Genomic DNA, 15,234 nt, shown 5'->3' on the forward strand with positions numbered 1-15,234 from the left:
TCTTCAACCTTTGAGCCATTTAAAAAGTATACATTTGTCCAAGAAGAACTAAGAATGAATAAAAACCGACAGCCCAAGAACAACTGACAGTCTTCGTCGCCAGATGACTGACGAGACAAATTGTCTTCCCAGTTTTTTTTATATGGAAAGATGGCCGGGAAAGTCCTCTTCTGTGCTCTACCACGATGTATTCTATCCGCACAAAAAATTACAATTCACAGTTCAATATCTTCTAGATACTGCAGCGATAGTAATAAGTCAGTTTACATCATTGCTACAGAAGGAAAAAACAATAGACTCACCTCATAACAGAGATCAACCTAAACTCCTTCCCACCCGAAGGATCCGCCGTTTCCTTCAACAACTCACAAGTGAGCTTATGCTCCCCTGGAGTCAAATTATTCCCAACAGTCGCAGCTCTGGTTGAATGACCATTGTCAGTTCCAAGAAATCTCTAACCGCGGAATCGCCAGAAAGGAAAATAGTATGATACAACTCACCGTCCAATGTTGTAAGGCTCCTTCCAATACCCATCCAACCTCATCGCTTTATCAACATCTTCATCTATCCAGCACTTCACACTTCCCAGATTATATTGGTACGACCTCAGATAATGGATTTCGATATTACCGACGGTGGTGGTGAGCTTGAAGGTGATTCGGGAGCCGGGGGTGTCGGAAATTAGGTAATGTTTCTCTTTCCAATTCCAATTTCGCCTGGCGGAATGGTATTTGGACGTCAGAATATGGGCTTTAAAAAGAGGAAGAATAGGACTGACCAGCCTTCGTTGGTAACAGGGACGAGAGGATTCTTCTTGCCGTTGGCCAGGAAACATTGAGGCTTAATGGTAGGGATAACAAGGTCTTTGTCGTACTTCATGTTGAGTTGCATCTGAATGATTTTCATCAGTATTTACATAACCGCATTTATATACAGTGCAAAGACTCACCCGAGGGATAGGTTCAAGAGGGTACAGCTGGTCGATGGTCATAGACTTTGCCCCAGGGATGGAAGCCTCAAATTTGTCCATTTCACAGAGTTGGGTCTCTATGTAAGCAGCACCAAGTCGACCCATGAGATTGTGACCCTTCTTGCCCATCTGCAAGGCATCATATCTATCATCAGCTCCTATAATACCTGATATGAAGATGTTATCCGGGAGCATCTGACGTACATGACGGGTATCGGTTTCTCCATTTCCATGGATATAAAAGTACTCGGGGATGAGGGACTCGTTTTGAAGGATGAAATTGTACGCAGCATTTCGGAGAGAGAGAACAGGAGTGTCGTAGAATTGAGCGATTCCGTGGTGCTGTTCACCATGATTTCAGTCTGCAAACATATAGGCCAGGTGTTAGGGACCTACCATGTCTCCACCGTTGGTCACTGTGTTAAATTTCAACGCAAAAATTCTGTTATAAGACATCAACACCTAAACTTGTCCCAAAGTTTGAAAGACCAACTGGAAGTTCATGACCGCAGGACCATTGGGCAGATCGAGCAGACTTCTGACCAGAAGCTCATAAGAATTGATGTTTCGAGTAAGCCTGTTCTTATATCAGTATCCTCTCTCGACACATAATGCACTGTGCTCACACTTCATCGTTGATAGCAAGTTCAATGAAGACAAGGTCCATATCGTCCGGCAAGTGTTCACCATAACATAATGAGAAATAGTCGGTACCTATTCCGTTTTCTTAGAATACTGAATAGCAACAGGTCCGAAAAAGAAGACGGTACTAACCGACACCACCAACAGCACCATTGATGTATGAGTTCATATTTTCTTCCCTGCCGTTCTCGCCGACTTTGACGCCGTTGGGAGCAGGAAACAAATTGTTGAGACGATCGAAGACGATACGGTTGAGGTTTGTGGGGGTGTCAGGAAAATATCCTACGTCCTTGTCGAGACCGAAGCCCTTGGAGACTGCAAGGTACGGTAATGTATGAGCAAACAGTTGAAGATGGGAGGGAAAGAGGAAAGGAACATGGGACATACCGGAACCTCCAACAACACCCACTGTGAACCTTTCTCCTCGTCTGAGTTTGGCCAATACTCGTCTTAAACGAGCGTTAGTCCCTACATAAGCAAGTGCTCGCTGGACATTGTCCTCTCTGAGTCTTTATGTAAGCTACTTAACACCCAACCAGCCAGGAGGATGGCCTACCCAAGATCTTCGCACAGTTCGGGGTCGAACTGGCACATTCCACAGTTACTGTCTTGCTTGACTGCGAAGGCATCCAGAAGCTTGTATGCTTTCTTGCTGGGGAAAAAGAAAGCTGCGAAAAAGACAATGTTGAGGGCCAAGGAGATGTTCAGAAAGAGCTTGACGCTGCCCCGTGATGCCAGCAACATGGTGCCACAGAAGAATTTTAATAGCTATGGTGCCAAAAAGATCGTAGTAGTTATATTACCAGAAAGATCGTAGTAGTTATGGTGCCAAAGAGATCGTAGTGGTTACGGTGCCAAAAAGATCTTGTTCGCTATGGTGCCAAAACGATCTTATTAGCGATTGACGACACTGGCTTTTCAAAGCGCTGGGGAGAAGGGGGTGTCGATCTTTCCCAGGGCTAGCGGTTTATTCGTGATGGCGCAGACTGTGATGTTTACCAGAGGAAGTTTTCGATCTGGTTCTGAGGGCTGGTTTCTCGCAGAGGCGAATACCAAGGAACCGAAACAAGGCAGCAGGCCGCTGCGGCGGACTACCCCGCCCCCTCCCGGCCGCTTATCGTTGTGACCTCAATTATAAATAATGCAGTCTAGAAGCTCAGGGAAAACCCAAGCAGTAAAAAGAACACTCATCAAATTAGAGACTTTATAATATAACAGGCCCATCTGGTAGGACAGATATGGGTTGTAAGTATTCATTGATACTTGAGTCTCAAGCGAGTATTCTACATGTTCTTTTCTCGATTCCTTCTTTTCCTCTTAGTCAATCATATAAGTTTCCGAAGTTAGTCTCTTGTTAGTCTCCTGCTGCTACCACCATAGTGAGTAGGAGGGATGATCTTCTTCTCTCCCAGCCACTGGCGGCAACAGCCGAAGTGCTTTTTGCTCTTCTTTCTGAATGACGTGACATTCTCCAATCAGAACATAATTAATAAAAGCGTGATGGATGGTGGTGGTTATTATGGAAATCAAAATACATACAGAGTTTGGCTGGGCTCAACTTGCAGAAACCACGCCAAATTTTTTTGGTCCCTTCCTGTTTCTTCTTTTTCGTTTGTTCAAAATGTTTCTCCACCACTCCACATCTATTGTTGTTAGCTTTGTTGCCTTGTGCGCACTCCACAAGCAGCTTCCAACATATCAGCAGAGTGAGATTTTCTTCCCCTGCGTAGGTTCGGGAGCGAACACTGTTGGCGTTACGAGCTGTCGCAACGACGTTTATATAAAGTGAGTCGCCATGTTCGGATCCACTCTCATGTCTGTCTTTACCATTTTTACTCCTCTTCTACCCAATTATCATGATGATTACACCTATTTCATCAACTAGAAGGCTGTTGCTGAGCCGCGGCTTTGATCGAGAAACCTCTTTCTGATTCTTTTTTAAACCGGAGTCCTTGATGAAAACTTTGATTAATGACCAGGGCTGACTTGAAAAAACTGTAGTAGTGAGCCGCCGGAGGACAGACCACGACGTGTATCGCGCACTGCCACACTTCCTCGCAGATCTCTTTTACCTCTCTTGTCGCCTTCTGTCCCACATGCATTTGATTTTCTTGTCAACCGCACCATTAGGATATGTCTCAGATCTCAACTTGTACATCTCGCCCGTTCCCATGGTGCCCCAAAAAATTTGCTGAGATTTGGCAGGTCGTGCCTGTTGCGATTCCGAAGGAATTGTACTGGTATTGTTCCTGGCTTGGCGCGTTGAAATATATAGCCCTTCATGCTCACGTCCATCCCGTTCTTCCGCTGACATGTTTTAAAACAACCCCTTTCCCCCCTCCCTACCCATATTGGGCGTGTCACCTGCATCGGCAGTACAGCCGCTTGTGCCCACGCAGTGAGAAAGCGCCGCCTTTACAACATGGCTCTCTTATCCCACAAGGTCTTGTACGCGGCCATTTTCAGTCTCGGCTTATTAGCTATCGTCACTCGTCTGGGGATCGACGGGAACAGTAAGGCCCATTCCGACGTTACTGTGAGTTGTGGCATGTTGCACCATTGTAAATCGATGGGAGAGCGCATGGCGACTAACGGGCATGTAGCGATTACGTTTCCTGCCGTCTTCATGGAGAGCAAAGCGGACATTCTATGTCACGGCGGATGAGTACCCGGAGACTGAGTACGTTATGGGTATACCTGGTTTCAGTAAGTCACAACTGCTTTGTTGAGGTAAAAGTTCGCCGACTCATGGCCCTATCCACAGATTATTTGCGCAATCTCTACTTCTCCAATGGCACTTTCCTCGTTCTCACAACCAACCCCTCAAGCTTCCCTGAACAAGGGGCAGGATACATCTTGTCAGGACTCGTGGACGCTCATGGGAAGCGCCCTGCTGCAGAGGAGGACATATTTGCGATCATGTCACCGAAGGAAGCCACGGATAGAGGTTTGTTACAGCCCGCGGCTATCAGGAAGGAGGGTATTAGTGTAAGTCAAAACGATGTGAATAGAGTATAATTAAAGCTTATATAAGCAGATGTTCTTCAACGATGTGAAACTGGGCGACCGGAGCTCATTCTTGGAACATTACTTCCATTGTAAGTGTGAATGAGTATTACCAGCAATATCGCATGCTAACGATGTTATGTAGTCAGTAAGTGTCTCATTTTGTGGATTTCATGGCTATCTGGAGTGATTTTCTCATCATTTTATCCAGTTGGCGAGCTGTTCCTCGGTTGTTGGCGTCTTATGATTGCTGCCGGCGAGCGTGAGTTTCCTGCACGTCTCATGTATCGCGCGAATGCCACTGATTGGGTGCGCCTTTCGTCCCTTGTGTCCACATGCCGCTGACCATGGCTCTGCAGAGAGATCGCGCTCGAATCAATACCTGGTTCCAGCAGTCTGTATTACCTGACGCTGCCATCGAGGGGAGCTCCATCTTTGAAGACCGCACAGTGTCCCAGATGACTTTTATCTACGACAGGATCGCTATTGCTGACGTGAGATTCTCCCTTTCCTTACCTATCCAAATTTGCTGTTTGCTGATCATGATAATCATCCCCAGCGATGGGCTGCTCACCGTGTCAGCCAGGATGTTAAAACGTGGAACAAGGCCACTGCCGACCTCCCACTCCTCAAGGTCCCTTCCACATGGATGGACCCAATGCGAAACAGGATAAAGGCGCTCGCCATGGCTGAACAATGCGACATTCATCGAAAGCACGCCGGAGTTCCGGTTGTGGTCTATATCAACCGACAGTTGACGAACAGGAGACTGATTGATGGGGACGCGGAGGCCCTTTTAAAACAGATGGACAAACTTAATAATGAGGGTGTGATCGAGTTCTACAACGCCGTGATGGAGGAACTGCCTCGAGTACAACAGGTGAGTGCAGTAACGACTGTCCGCTTTTTTTCCGCCTGCCAAAGCATGCTGACGAACGCGGGTAGTTCTGCCTTGCTTTGAAGGCTGATGTCATGTTTGGCGTTCACGGTAATGGCTTGAGTCATCAATTATGGATGAAACCCGGCAGTGGTGTCTTTGAGGTATGACTTTGTTTTCGCGGCTTGCAGATCATGACTGACTCTATATTTCCCCTTTTGGGTAGATAATGGGGGAAGGTTTTGCTAGAGTAAGTTTGCTGCCTTGCTGCTTAATCGCAACTAAAAGGGGGTCAAACTGATAAAGGTTTTCAGGACTATGCAATCCTCGCAGAAATGATGGGTCATGAGTACCACGCCATTCACTACAACGAGACTTTCCCCCCTGACCGGTATGTTCCTGTTGGGCCATTGCCATCTTGTTTTCAGAAGCATGCGCTCTTTTTTACTGATCGGGTTTCTTGCCACAGGTGGAGACGTCCCGATGGGTCTTCTGTCGACCAAGGACCCGACTTCCATTCTCCCAGGATAAGGGTAAGTGATTGCAACCAGCCCCAGCACCCAAAAAAATTGTGTTTTGTATAAATCTGACCTGGTGCTCTGACAACAGGTCGATGCCGAATGGTTTGCAGCGCTCGTCGTCGACGTGGCTCGAAAGAGGATACCCGTTAAGGAGCCTGAGTGGTCCTTGTCATTTTAAATCATCAAACGAGTCATTTTGAAACGACAGGATATCATTGCGTCTGAACATGCTCGTGCAAGTCATGTAGAGGTGAATAGACCAAATAAGTGTATACGAGACGTAGGCTATGGCGAGTTATTCTCGTATTCTGGATTTTGGAATGGCTCCATAGAACAATTTCCATTCGCGTATTACACCATGCATTGTCTTAGATATCTTGCGCTACTGCGTTCCTGTCATGTCATTGGTTTGCGCGTAATATCTGGAATCTCCATAAAGCTCGCCGAAATATTCAGAAACTTAAGGTTTTCGCTTGGCATTGAAAATTCGAATCGAGGACGTCGCTTGAATACCCTTCTGAATGTATGAATGAATTGGCCATGGTAACCTTTGGACAAGCCGCAGTCAGGAGTTCTTGGAAGTGTCGCTCACTAACTGAATGATAGCATCAGAAAGTCTAAGCGTCTAAGCCGTCAAATTAATTGTCCCGGTCAAGCTTCTTCTCAACTTGTATCAATATCTCCTGCAAGTTAAGACAAGTGCCGAAATCAAAGGGTTAGCTGATGACAGTCAATGCACGATTCTATGACCATTGAGAATGAGATCGATGTCATGACGCCTCCATCACTACAAAGGTAACTGCCCCTCCATCCCTAATGTAAAAACGATAGGTTTACTCATCGTTCTCAACAACAACGGTTTGAAGACCCTATAATGCTTCGTCAGTACCCACCCGCGAACCTTGTTGTAGCCATACAACTTACCTTGAAGCTGGTGACACCCTCAACAACGCTAGCGACAACGTACAACTTCTCCTTGGCACCCTCGTCGTCGTTCCTCTTCCTCTCGAGCCTGACCCTGATCCTACGGGGAGGAGATCGGACACCTCGGGCCCAAACGGCCTGGTTAAGACCGGGGGAGACACGGACATCGTTAACGCCCATAGACTTTTGGGCGAACTTGACGATCTCCTTAATGGCCTTGGGGGCCTCTGCATAGGGTGTCAGTGGTGGTTTGTCAAAACGATATGTGACGCACTCTTCTTGAAGGAGAGGTCGTGCACTCGCTTGTGGAGATGGATGGTGTACTCCCTGGTGACGACGTCGTGAAGGGCGGATCGGGGAGTTCGGGTCTGAATATAACGGTCAGTAAAGCTCGCGCGCTAATTCTTGAGACGGCAACAGGCAGAAGAGCAAGTGGCGTGATGTCGGTGCGTCGCCAAATCGGTCGAAGATATCCTGTCCTGACTTCTGACACTCCCTCGACCACCGCTCGTCTTTCTCTTCGTTGCACCCCTCTATACCAGTATGCCAGTGCTCTCCTGCCTGCGTTTTGTCATGTCGAACTTTGGATACAGTGCTGACCTTTCGTTCCTTGGTAGCAACCTAATAAATCCAATCAGCCATAATCCCTTCATTATCCCCAGACAGCAGCAGAACGGCATCCAGCCTCCTCAAGGGTACACCACCACCACGGCAAATCTGTGCCCTTTACACAGCCCGCCCTCCTTCATTTACCGGCTCTATTACATGCTCCCTATCACCCTCGAAGTCCGTATTGCCTGCTGTATGCCATTCTGAGCTGTTGCTGTAAGTTCACTCACCATCTTGACCTCTATTTTCAGATTTTGACGGATGAAGGAGATTCTATCCAAGCACTTGAAAGAAACCTCAAACTGGCAGCAGGCGCCGCGGAGAGAGGTGACGAGGATTGGCGGCGATTTGCGAGTGTGGCATAAATTAGCCCTTCGGCGATAACTATTACCCAGAAAATATTAACGCCGATGAAGGCGCACAAGGGTGAGTTCTCTCCAGAGGTTTCAGGAACGACACACCAAAACCGACCATGCAAACCAATGTCTGTCTGAAAGCTTCAATGCCTCTGTCGCTACTTGATTCTATACTAAAGACAAGTAGTCAATCCACAAGCTCACAAGATATAGGAAAGTGAGCCAGAGGCAAGCAGACTGATTGAATGCAATGGATTGTTTAAACGTTACATTATTTAACTGAGTGATTAAAAACGACTGAGTCTGTATATATACAACAACGGACTACCAAAAATGATGTCCTTCGCCATTTCAGATGCTAAAACGTGTCTAATCAGTCATTACCTCTTCTCTTCTCTTCTCCAGTATATCACCTAAGTCTAGATAAATAATTAGGTTTGGCTCCTCTAGATCCACTTCCCTTGTCATGATTGTGCAATCAACTCCATGCAGACTCCGTACCAAATTGTCCTGACTCGCCGTCAATGGCATTAATGGCATTACGCGTCATGAATCCGCCATTTTTGCTGCTGATTCTATGAATCCACCAGTTCGGGCTCCCAGCTCTATTGCAGATTGCGAGGTGAAACTTGAGACTGAGCGGGTGGAACCTGTCCGCTGCTGGTTCTCGCTGGACTTTCATGGTGTAGCAGTTGACTTGTACGATCAGCTGCTTTCGTGTACTGGACAACGGTCGCCGATGGTAGTTCTGCTGGCGGGGAAACAGAAGGCGTACGGGGACGTGAAAGCGCGATAGCAGTGACATTGTCAATTTGAGGGGATTGCGGCCCATGTTCTTGCATAGACGCAGCTTGATCTTGGAGTGCACCAATTTCGTCTACTTGAGTGTCAGGAGGATATTGGGGCGTTGGCGGCCTCGATTCTGTTCGCAACATCGGGATCGACCTTTGCTGGGAAGAGGGATCAACTGATTGCATGTTGAGGTCGGAAGCAGGCAGAGGAGGGGTAGTGGGCTTCGGTGAATTGTGGGTCGCGCCGCTATTCAGCTCAGCAAGAACTATTTCAACGGACGAATCGTCGCCAACAGTGAATTGACCCCGCGTCGGACTTCCCTCAGGGGTATATTGATCGTCATACTGCTCCGCTTGCAACTTCGATCCAGTGGCCATCATCAAGTATGACGCTTTTTTCTTGCCCTCTTTTCTGACTTCCTTAAGAAGGCTAATCTCCTGCAAATGGCCAGTGTCATTTGTCTTTTTCTGTTCTGAATAGCATGAAAGGACTAACCCTCGACACAATCTTCGGTACTTCCTGTCGCATCTCCTGCTTAGCCAGCTGGATGCTCATAATTAATTTATCATCCCATGAAGCACTGTCATTCGTAAGTTCCTTGACCCTGCTATCATAGTTCTCAATAGCGATATCGACAACTTGCTACGGAAGAATCAGCGTCTGGTTTTCGAAGCTAAAACTCATATACCTTTATGTCTTCCTTCGTCTTATCCGCCAACTCCTCCTTTGCAGCTCCAACGTAGGCCATCACCATCTCCCTATTTACCTTTTCACCAACCTCTCGATTCTCTTCCATCTTCAACTTCATTTCCATCAGCTCCTGCTGTAAAATGGTCAATTTGGCATCTCGTGCAGATAGCTCAGTTATGAGCTGGTCCCGTTCTTCGTCCCTCCTTTTCATATTTTCTTGAAGACGACTGACAAGGTTTTCAAGTCTATTGAAACGGTCCTCGTTAACAAACCTTCTTGAAACAGACTTGCCGCTTTCGGGAGAGAGGTGAACATTGACCAGAGGCTCGTCCGCCTTGGCCCTTATCTCCTCCACCGAATTCCTAAGCCCGTTCAACTCCACCTCCTGCAAATTGGCACGCCTTTCCCATTGCTGTTTTGCTCGCTCGACCACGTCCCACAAATCATCCATTTTCCTGGTCGTTTCCTCATGCGAGGTTAACTGCCTGTGAAGTGCTCCACAGGATGCACTCACAGAAGCCAAATCGTGTACAATTCTCGTGAGAGTGACAGATATCTCGGGAGGCAACTCCTGGATTTTTTTTGTCCGATCTACGACAGCTGCATTCAGCTGGAATGCATAATTCGTCACGCCGAGAATCAGTTGCTGGGAGTTTTGATATTCCTTCTGGAGCTCGGCAATTTGTGGCGCATGGCGATCTCTGCAGAGAGTAGAGACTTGATGCATAGCATCCTTGAGCTCAGCTATCTCAGCATTGTAACTTCCAATGCTAGTACTGAACGAGGAACTGAATGACTCGGCAAGTGAGAAATTGTTGTTGAAGCGCAGTCGAAAATCTTCAAAAATCCCAGTCAGTTCGTGTAATTCATGGCCAAATTTTGAATGCAGGTTTTGTAGATCTTCAATTTTGGTGCCATGCTCTCTGATCTTTGTAGCGAGAGCCTCCACAGCATCATGATGAGGTGACGTTTTGTTATGAAGTGATTGTACCTCCTGCGTAATTCGGACAAACCCTTGCACGAGCTCGGCAATCGACATTTGGGTTGCAGTGAGATTGAAGCGCAATGATGTGTAAAATCTAATTAAGTCATTGAACATGGGAACAACTCGTTCTGCCGATGGATAACGGGTAGGGCTTGCTGTAGGGGTAGAAGGTGAGACCGATGGCATATTTGATTCAGCATTGTGAGTCTTTGCTACCAACTGAGGCGGTTGTGGTATTGCTGGTGGAGGTGGATAAGGCGAAAACGCAGAAAGCACAGTAGGTGATCCTTGCACCAAGGCACGTGTTGAGGTGGTTGTTAAGACATTGGCAGAAGCAGTGGTCGGCGATGCGATGAATGAAGTAAGTGGGACAGAGGAAGGACGTCGAGGAGTGGCTGTAGATCTGGAAATGGATTCTGTGAGTGCTGGTTGAACAGAAATCGAAGGTTGACTAGGCGCGGCGAGAGTAGGGAGCTGGGTCATGGGTACAGTCTGTACGTGAGACATTGAAACCTTCTGAGGTTGGTTTGGATTGTGAGAAACAGGTTGAGAATGAGGAAGGGTTTGAGATTGGGATTGGACCGGAGCAGAAGAAGCAGGCTGGGAAGATGTAGACGACACAGGCGCTTGGCTGGGGTTAATGGCCATTACCGATTTTGCAGACGCCATGCCAGCCGGTAACGTCGAAAAATCTTCATTACTCTGTCCAGACACGCCTTGGGAAACTGCGTTGGATCCTTCCTTCACCTTCAATCGAGACTTATCCTGATCGCCATCGACATAGCTCTCTTCTGCTCGCTCTGCATCTCTTTTTCTCTTTTCTCTCAACCCTTGCCTTATCAATCTGTCTTCTCTTTCCATAGCCAGAGTATTGGTGATGTCATCAAAACACTCACTAATCTCCGCCTGAGTAACTTCCACAGCTGCTATGCGACGTTGGATTTCGCTTATGAAGGCGTTCAATTTAGCCTTCCTAGAGAATTCCACTGATGCTTCGGCGGGGGGACGAGATGACGAGGGAACAGGCGCGGTGCTTGGCTCTACAGCGTCAGACAGCTGAGGACCGGAAGCCGATTGAACATCCGTTACTGCAGTCGCCGGGGGCTTATTGACGGGAATGGGGGCATGGGCGTCGCTCACGGCATTCAGGCCTGGCTTTTCCGATGATATCGCTGAATTGCCACGGCCTGGGGGAGTTGCTGAAGCAGCAACAGCCTTTCGGTCCTCTTCTTGCCCTCTCCAAGATTCCAACATTTTCAACCTCTCTACCAAGTCTTGCAACGCGTTCTTATTCCCTTCAAGGCCAGAAATTTTGACCTTCAATTGCTCTAGCTCTCCTTCTCGCCGCTCCTCCTTTTCTTTTTCTGCTGCCACCTTGGCTGCATCCACAGACGGCCCCGAAGATACCTCAACAGGTACCTCTTGTATCTCCCGTATTCGCTGCACTTCAACAATTGGCTTAACGGCAAGTTTCTTGAAGGTCAATCTTGCTATCTCTTCGCCCGCTTCAAGTGCCGCCGCTTGCGCCTTTTCTACCTTTAAGTTTGCTTCCTTGAAGGCTTCGACGATTGCGATGAACTTGGGGTGAGTGGGAACAGCCTGTTCAAACTTTGAATGAAAATCGAATTGTTGGCGAGCTTGCTTCTGCTTGAGTATCATTTCCAGCCAGTTATCTAGTGCCCTGTTTCAAATTAGCCGTGACAGGTTGCAATAAGAAACTACACGAACTGAAAGAAACTACAGTACGCCGCAGCGATATTGATGTCTTGATCCACTTCCCCTTTCTCCACCGCCATCTCAGAGATTCTTTGGCGCTTGCGGGCAGGTAGGTCGACGGCGCTTGCGAATGTGGTTTCAAGTGCCTTGGTGGCCTCCTGAGCCTGTGAAGGCAGGGAAGACCGTACAGAAGAAGACGCATTTGCTTGGTTTGACGTCCAAGGTCGAGATTTGGATACTTCAGCTAACGGCTGAGGGTTCGTGGGCGTAACAGACCTGTTGGACGGGATACTTCGCTGATGCTGTGAAGCAGCCCTTGCCATAGAACTGTTACTCGTGCTTTCGTCGGGTCGTTGAGGAATTGAAGAAGGTCTGGGAGGTAGCGTCGCTGTTGGTGGAGGAGCACCGTAGTTCGGACCACGTCTTCTTCGGCCATTGTAGAATGAGGAAGCTGATTCTTCGCGCCTTCTACCTACTGGTGGCCTTGACATTGATTCCGGTCTACAATGCAATTTGATCAGTAAGCAGAAGAGTATATGGCTGCCGTCAACTCACCTGCTTCTGTCAAATGGAAGGTTGGACTTGCCTTTGTAGTCTTTTCTCCAAGTTGTGACTAGATCGGTCCCCTTCTTTCTTATGTTTCGCCCTCTAACTCCTTCCTTCAAATCACTCTATAATTCCGTGGAAGTAAGTGCCTAATACTTTCAACTGTCGAGTTACTTAGTTTGGATTCCTCCGTGATAATGTATAACAACAGAGTACAAAGACCTCCCTACAGTACCGGGCGGAAAGTGGACAACGGAAGATCGAAAATACTTTAAATCAGATACTGGCGTTCTGCAGAATTCGAATGAAGTTGATCCTTCTCGGTTATCTTTCGTCCGACCTGAAGGTTGTTGTATCTAAAGAAATAAGTAGCAGCCGTTCTTTATTCTTTCCTCGGCGGGAGAAGTACAGGATATGGCGGACTGTAGTCTGCGATGTGTCACTGTTCTGAGACGAAGGAATGCTCGTGTTTGGTGGTTTTGTGGTGCGATGGGCATAGGCCGGACGAAGTGGCAGACAACTTGAATAATGAGACACCAGAAGCAAACAAGAACTATTAATTATTTATTTTATTAGTTATTTAATTTATTACGCCACCAGCAACGAACATCCGCCGATACGTATATACTACTATCAATTCAAGAAGTAACGAGCTGAAGAGTGATGTATATGTATACATTGACTTCTTATAACATGATCAAGCATCAACCTCCATCCCTCCATTAATCTCTTCAGTTTCTCCAAACATCATACCGCTTGTTTCCTTCGCATATTGCGCACTCCTCTCGACATCACAGAAATATTTATAAGCCATTCTGACATCTTCCACGTCTGTTTGTGGTGACTTTCTCCTCTGTGCAAGAAGAGAAGAAGGCGCGATAAGATTGAGCGAATAACGGAGGGAAGTTTGGATACCCATGGTGGCGAGAAGGTCAAGAGCAGCGGGTGAGAGTCGGACGTCTTCTTCCTCAGCTCTGCTCATCGTCAGATACTGATTGTCCACGGAAGAGAGAATAGCTCACCTGATCTTGACAATTTCACGCATCTCATCTTCTTCATATCTGTTTGTGGAGATGATCAACATCCTGTCCAACAAGTCTGCTGGAATACCATGTGGGCTCTTATACTTGGTTCCTCTTATCCTCGTGATGCCTCGGTTGGAAGCCATCACTACCAACGGCGCCAACTCGTTCTCCATAGCCCGGTTGAGGAATGAGAAGCACTCGATATCGAGCATATGCACTTCATCAATGAATAAAACGCCAGGGACAATCTCGGCCTTGCCTTCCTCCCTCCACTCGGCAACTTTGCCGTTAATTTGAGCCCGAAGCTCGGGCTTAATCTCGCCAGTATCGCCGGCAAAGAGAGCAAGGAAGCCTTGCGTTCGAGAATTGATTACATCGATTTCGTGGAGAGAAACTGTGTGGACGACCTCCTTGCGCGTTTGGAGCTCGCCGTCAGGGCAAGCAACAAATCGAGTCTGCCCATTGTTAGTTTACAGGCAAATTATCTCATCGTTGACTTACATCCGCTCCCATGGCATCGTAGTCCTTTGCTCTCCCGAAACTCCTTCCTAGCTTGGAAATTCTTCCGCTGGCTTTGTCAATGCTAACAACATCGCCGGCTAAGACCTTTTCCTTTTGCAGCTGATCGATCATTTTAGAACCAAGGTCGTACACAGTTTCCATGTCGGTTGTCTTCAGAGTCAATCGACCGGTTTTTGTAGCCTACATAAATGGCGATAAAGAGATCAGACGTGCCATACCCATATGAGTAGCCCACTTACACCAGTGACGCTCCTATCCACCTGAATCTCCACCACTTCACCCTCAATCAACTCTGTCTCTTCCTTTATCCTCACACCAATAGCCCTTCGGAACGCTTGAGTCAAAGACTCCGTTTTCGAGATCTACGAATATTTTAGCTATCTTCTCTCCCACAATGGTTAACCCACCTCGAGAGAAAACACCTCAGAAGCCGTGAGCATCACAAATGGGACATCGCTCCCCAATGTCTGTGTCATTGCTAGACACCCTTTAGCGTCTGTCTTTCCAACATTATCTAATACGCACCCATAGCCAGAGCTGTTTTGCCTGTACTAGGAGGACCAGCCATCAAGATCGCCCTGCCCGCTATTCTTCCTTCTTGAACCATCTTCAAAATCACACCTGCAGCTTTTCGCGCCTTTCCTTGACCGATCATGCCTTGTGATGACGCCCGAGGTTCAAGGTTAGAGTCAAGACCGAGACCGTGAATGTGGGAATGAACACCTGCACAGGGTCTGTCAGCCATATGTAGGGTATAAGCAGAGCAGAGACGAGACATACCGATACGTTCCATCTTTGTGACATCGCGCATAGATGTTGGCTGAAGTGAGATGTTGGCCGCCTAGAAAGAGTAAGCGCACATGACTCCGCGACAGCATATGTTGCGTACCATTGTGTTCTGTCGCTCTCCTGTTATCCTTATTCAGCTGCTGAACAGGTATGTAGATGGAACTGTATTATGAATTTCGTTGCTCGAATTCACGCAGCGAAGGAACGAGCAACCACTTGCCGCTTCCAGGAATATTCCACGTCCCGATTTGTCATTTTTTTGTC

General features: G+C 47.5%; 5 protein-coding genes across 5 annotated transcripts; 1 reads left to right on the forward strand and 4 right to left on the reverse strand.

Moving 5' to 3' along the window:
- Positions 1–13: 13 nt before the first annotated feature.
- On the reverse strand, positions 14–2,629 carry CNA06800 (CAP64 gene product - related). Its single transcript, XM_566911.2, has 12 exons — positions 2,169–2,629; positions 2,000–2,115; positions 1,745–1,927; positions 1,597–1,684; positions 1,464–1,547; positions 1,367–1,412; positions 1,175–1,312; positions 950–1,099; positions 779–891; positions 501–716; positions 303–419; positions 14–239 (listed from the first exon to the last, which is right to left on the reverse strand). Exons 1-12 carry the CDS (start codon positions 2,354–2,356, stop codon positions 233–235), a joined length of 1,446 nt encoding a protein of 481 aa, XP_566911.1. The 5' UTR covers positions 2,357–2,629; the 3' UTR covers positions 14–232.
- A 1,304-nt stretch (positions 2,630–3,933) lies between these two features.
- On the forward strand, positions 3,934–6,387 carry CNA06810 (expressed protein). Its single transcript, XM_566912.2, has 13 exons — positions 3,934–4,148; positions 4,216–4,318; positions 4,377–4,600; positions 4,650–4,710; positions 4,764–4,766; positions 4,830–4,927; positions 4,978–5,112; positions 5,178–5,498; positions 5,564–5,659; positions 5,722–5,745; positions 5,810–5,886; positions 5,965–6,028; positions 6,105–6,387. The coding sequence occupies exons 1-13, from the start codon at positions 4,035–4,037 to the stop codon at positions 6,192–6,194; spliced, it is 1,410 nt and encodes a 469-aa protein (XP_566912.1). The 5' UTR covers positions 3,934–4,034; the 3' UTR covers positions 6,195–6,387.
- Positions 6,388–6,769: 382 nt separating this feature from the next.
- Positions 6,770–7,818, reverse strand: CNA06820 (PRCDNA87, putative). The gene is made up of 5 exons (XM_566913.2): positions 7,780–7,818; positions 7,541–7,561; positions 7,215–7,308; positions 6,941–7,167; positions 6,770–6,885 (listed from the first exon to the last, which is right to left on the reverse strand). Exons 1-5 carry the CDS (start codon positions 7,780–7,782, stop codon positions 6,850–6,852), a joined length of 381 nt encoding a protein of 126 aa, XP_566913.1. The 5' UTR covers positions 7,783–7,818; the 3' UTR covers positions 6,770–6,849.
- A 345-nt stretch (positions 7,819–8,163) lies between these two features.
- Positions 8,164–13,133, reverse strand: CNA06830 (conserved hypothetical protein). Its single transcript, XM_024656359.1, has 5 exons — positions 12,644–13,133; positions 12,101–12,589; positions 9,386–12,053; positions 9,193–9,339; positions 8,164–9,134 (listed from the first exon to the last, which is right to left on the reverse strand). The coding sequence occupies exons 2-5, from the start codon at positions 12,577–12,579 to the stop codon at positions 8,511–8,513; spliced, it is 3,918 nt and encodes a 1,305-aa protein (XP_024512083.1). The 5' UTR covers positions 12,580–12,589; positions 12,644–13,133; the 3' UTR covers positions 8,164–8,510.
- A 113-nt stretch (positions 13,134–13,246) lies between these two features.
- CNA06840 (conserved hypothetical protein) lies at positions 13,247–15,151 on the reverse strand. Its single transcript, XM_566914.2, has 8 exons — positions 15,071–15,151; positions 14,962–15,022; positions 14,707–14,904; positions 14,589–14,659; positions 14,421–14,543; positions 14,161–14,361; positions 13,657–14,114; positions 13,247–13,608 (listed from the first exon to the last, which is right to left on the reverse strand). Exons 1-8 carry the CDS (start codon positions 15,071–15,073, stop codon positions 13,332–13,334), a joined length of 1,392 nt encoding a protein of 463 aa, XP_566914.1. The 5' UTR covers positions 15,074–15,151; the 3' UTR covers positions 13,247–13,331.
- Between the last annotated feature and the right edge of the window lie 83 nt (positions 15,152–15,234).

Source organism: Cryptococcus neoformans, chromosome 1 (genome assembly GCF_000091045.1).
Source record: "Cryptococcus neoformans var. neoformans JEC21 chromosome 1, complete sequence".
Classification (NCBI taxonomy): domain Eukaryota; kingdom Fungi; phylum Basidiomycota; class Tremellomycetes; order Tremellales; family Cryptococcaceae; genus Cryptococcus; species Cryptococcus deneoformans.

Bases quoted from the DNA above. Each gene is read 5' to 3' on its own strand.
- CNA06800 (XM_566911.2), bottom strand. From the start codon at position 2,356: ATGTTGCTGGCATCACGGGGCAGCGTCAAGCTCTTTCTGAACATCTCC. The intron at 2,116-2,168 runs GTAGGCCATCCT...ATAAAGACTCAG, and splicing joins GAACTGTGCGAAGATCTTGG to AGAGGACAATGTCCAGCGAG. The intron at 892-949 runs GTGAGTCTTTGC...AAAATCATTCAG, and splicing joins CTCTTGAACCTATCCCTCGG to ATGCAACTCAACATGAAGTA.
- CNA06820 (XM_566913.2), bottom strand. The intron at 7,168-7,214 runs GTGCGTCACATA...CACCCTATGCAG, and splicing joins CGACCTCTCCTTCAAGAAGA to AGGCCCCCAAGGCCATTAAG. The intron at 6,886-6,940 runs GTAAGTTGTATG...GAAGCATTATAG, and splicing joins AGGGTGTCACCAGCTTCAAG to GGTCTTCAAACCGTTGTTGT.
- CNA06840 (XM_566914.2), bottom strand. The intron at 14,660-14,706 runs GTGCGTATTAGA...AAGGGTGTCTAG, and splicing joins CAAAACAGCTCTGGCTATGG to CAATGACACAGACATTGGGG. The intron at 14,362-14,420 runs GTAAGTGGGCTA...CCATTTATGTAG, and splicing joins TGGATAGGAGCGTCACTGGT to GCTACAAAAACCGGTCGATT.
- CNA06830 (XM_024656359.1), bottom strand. From the start codon at position 12,579: ATGTCAAGGCCACCAGTAGGTAGAAGGCGCGAAGAATCAGCTTCCTCA. The intron at 12,054-12,100 runs GTTCGTGTAGTT...AATTTGAAACAG, and splicing joins GCGTACTGTAGTTTCTTTCA to GGCACTAGATAACTGGCTGG. The intron at 9,340-9,385 runs GTATATGAGTTT...ATTCTTCCGTAG, and splicing joins AGACGAAGGAAGACATAAAG to CAAGTTGTCGATATCGCTAT.
- CNA06810 (XM_566912.2), top strand. From the start codon at position 4,035: ATGGCTCTCTTATCCCACAAGGTCTTGTACGCGGCCATTTTCAGTCTC. The intron at 5,660-5,721 runs GTATGACTTTGT...CCTTTTGGGTAG, and splicing joins CCGGCAGTGGTGTCTTTGAG to ATAATGGGGGAAGGTTTTGC. The intron at 5,887-5,964 runs GTATGTTCCTGT...TTCTTGCCACAG, and splicing joins GAGACTTTCCCCCCTGACCG to GTGGAGACGTCCCGATGGGT.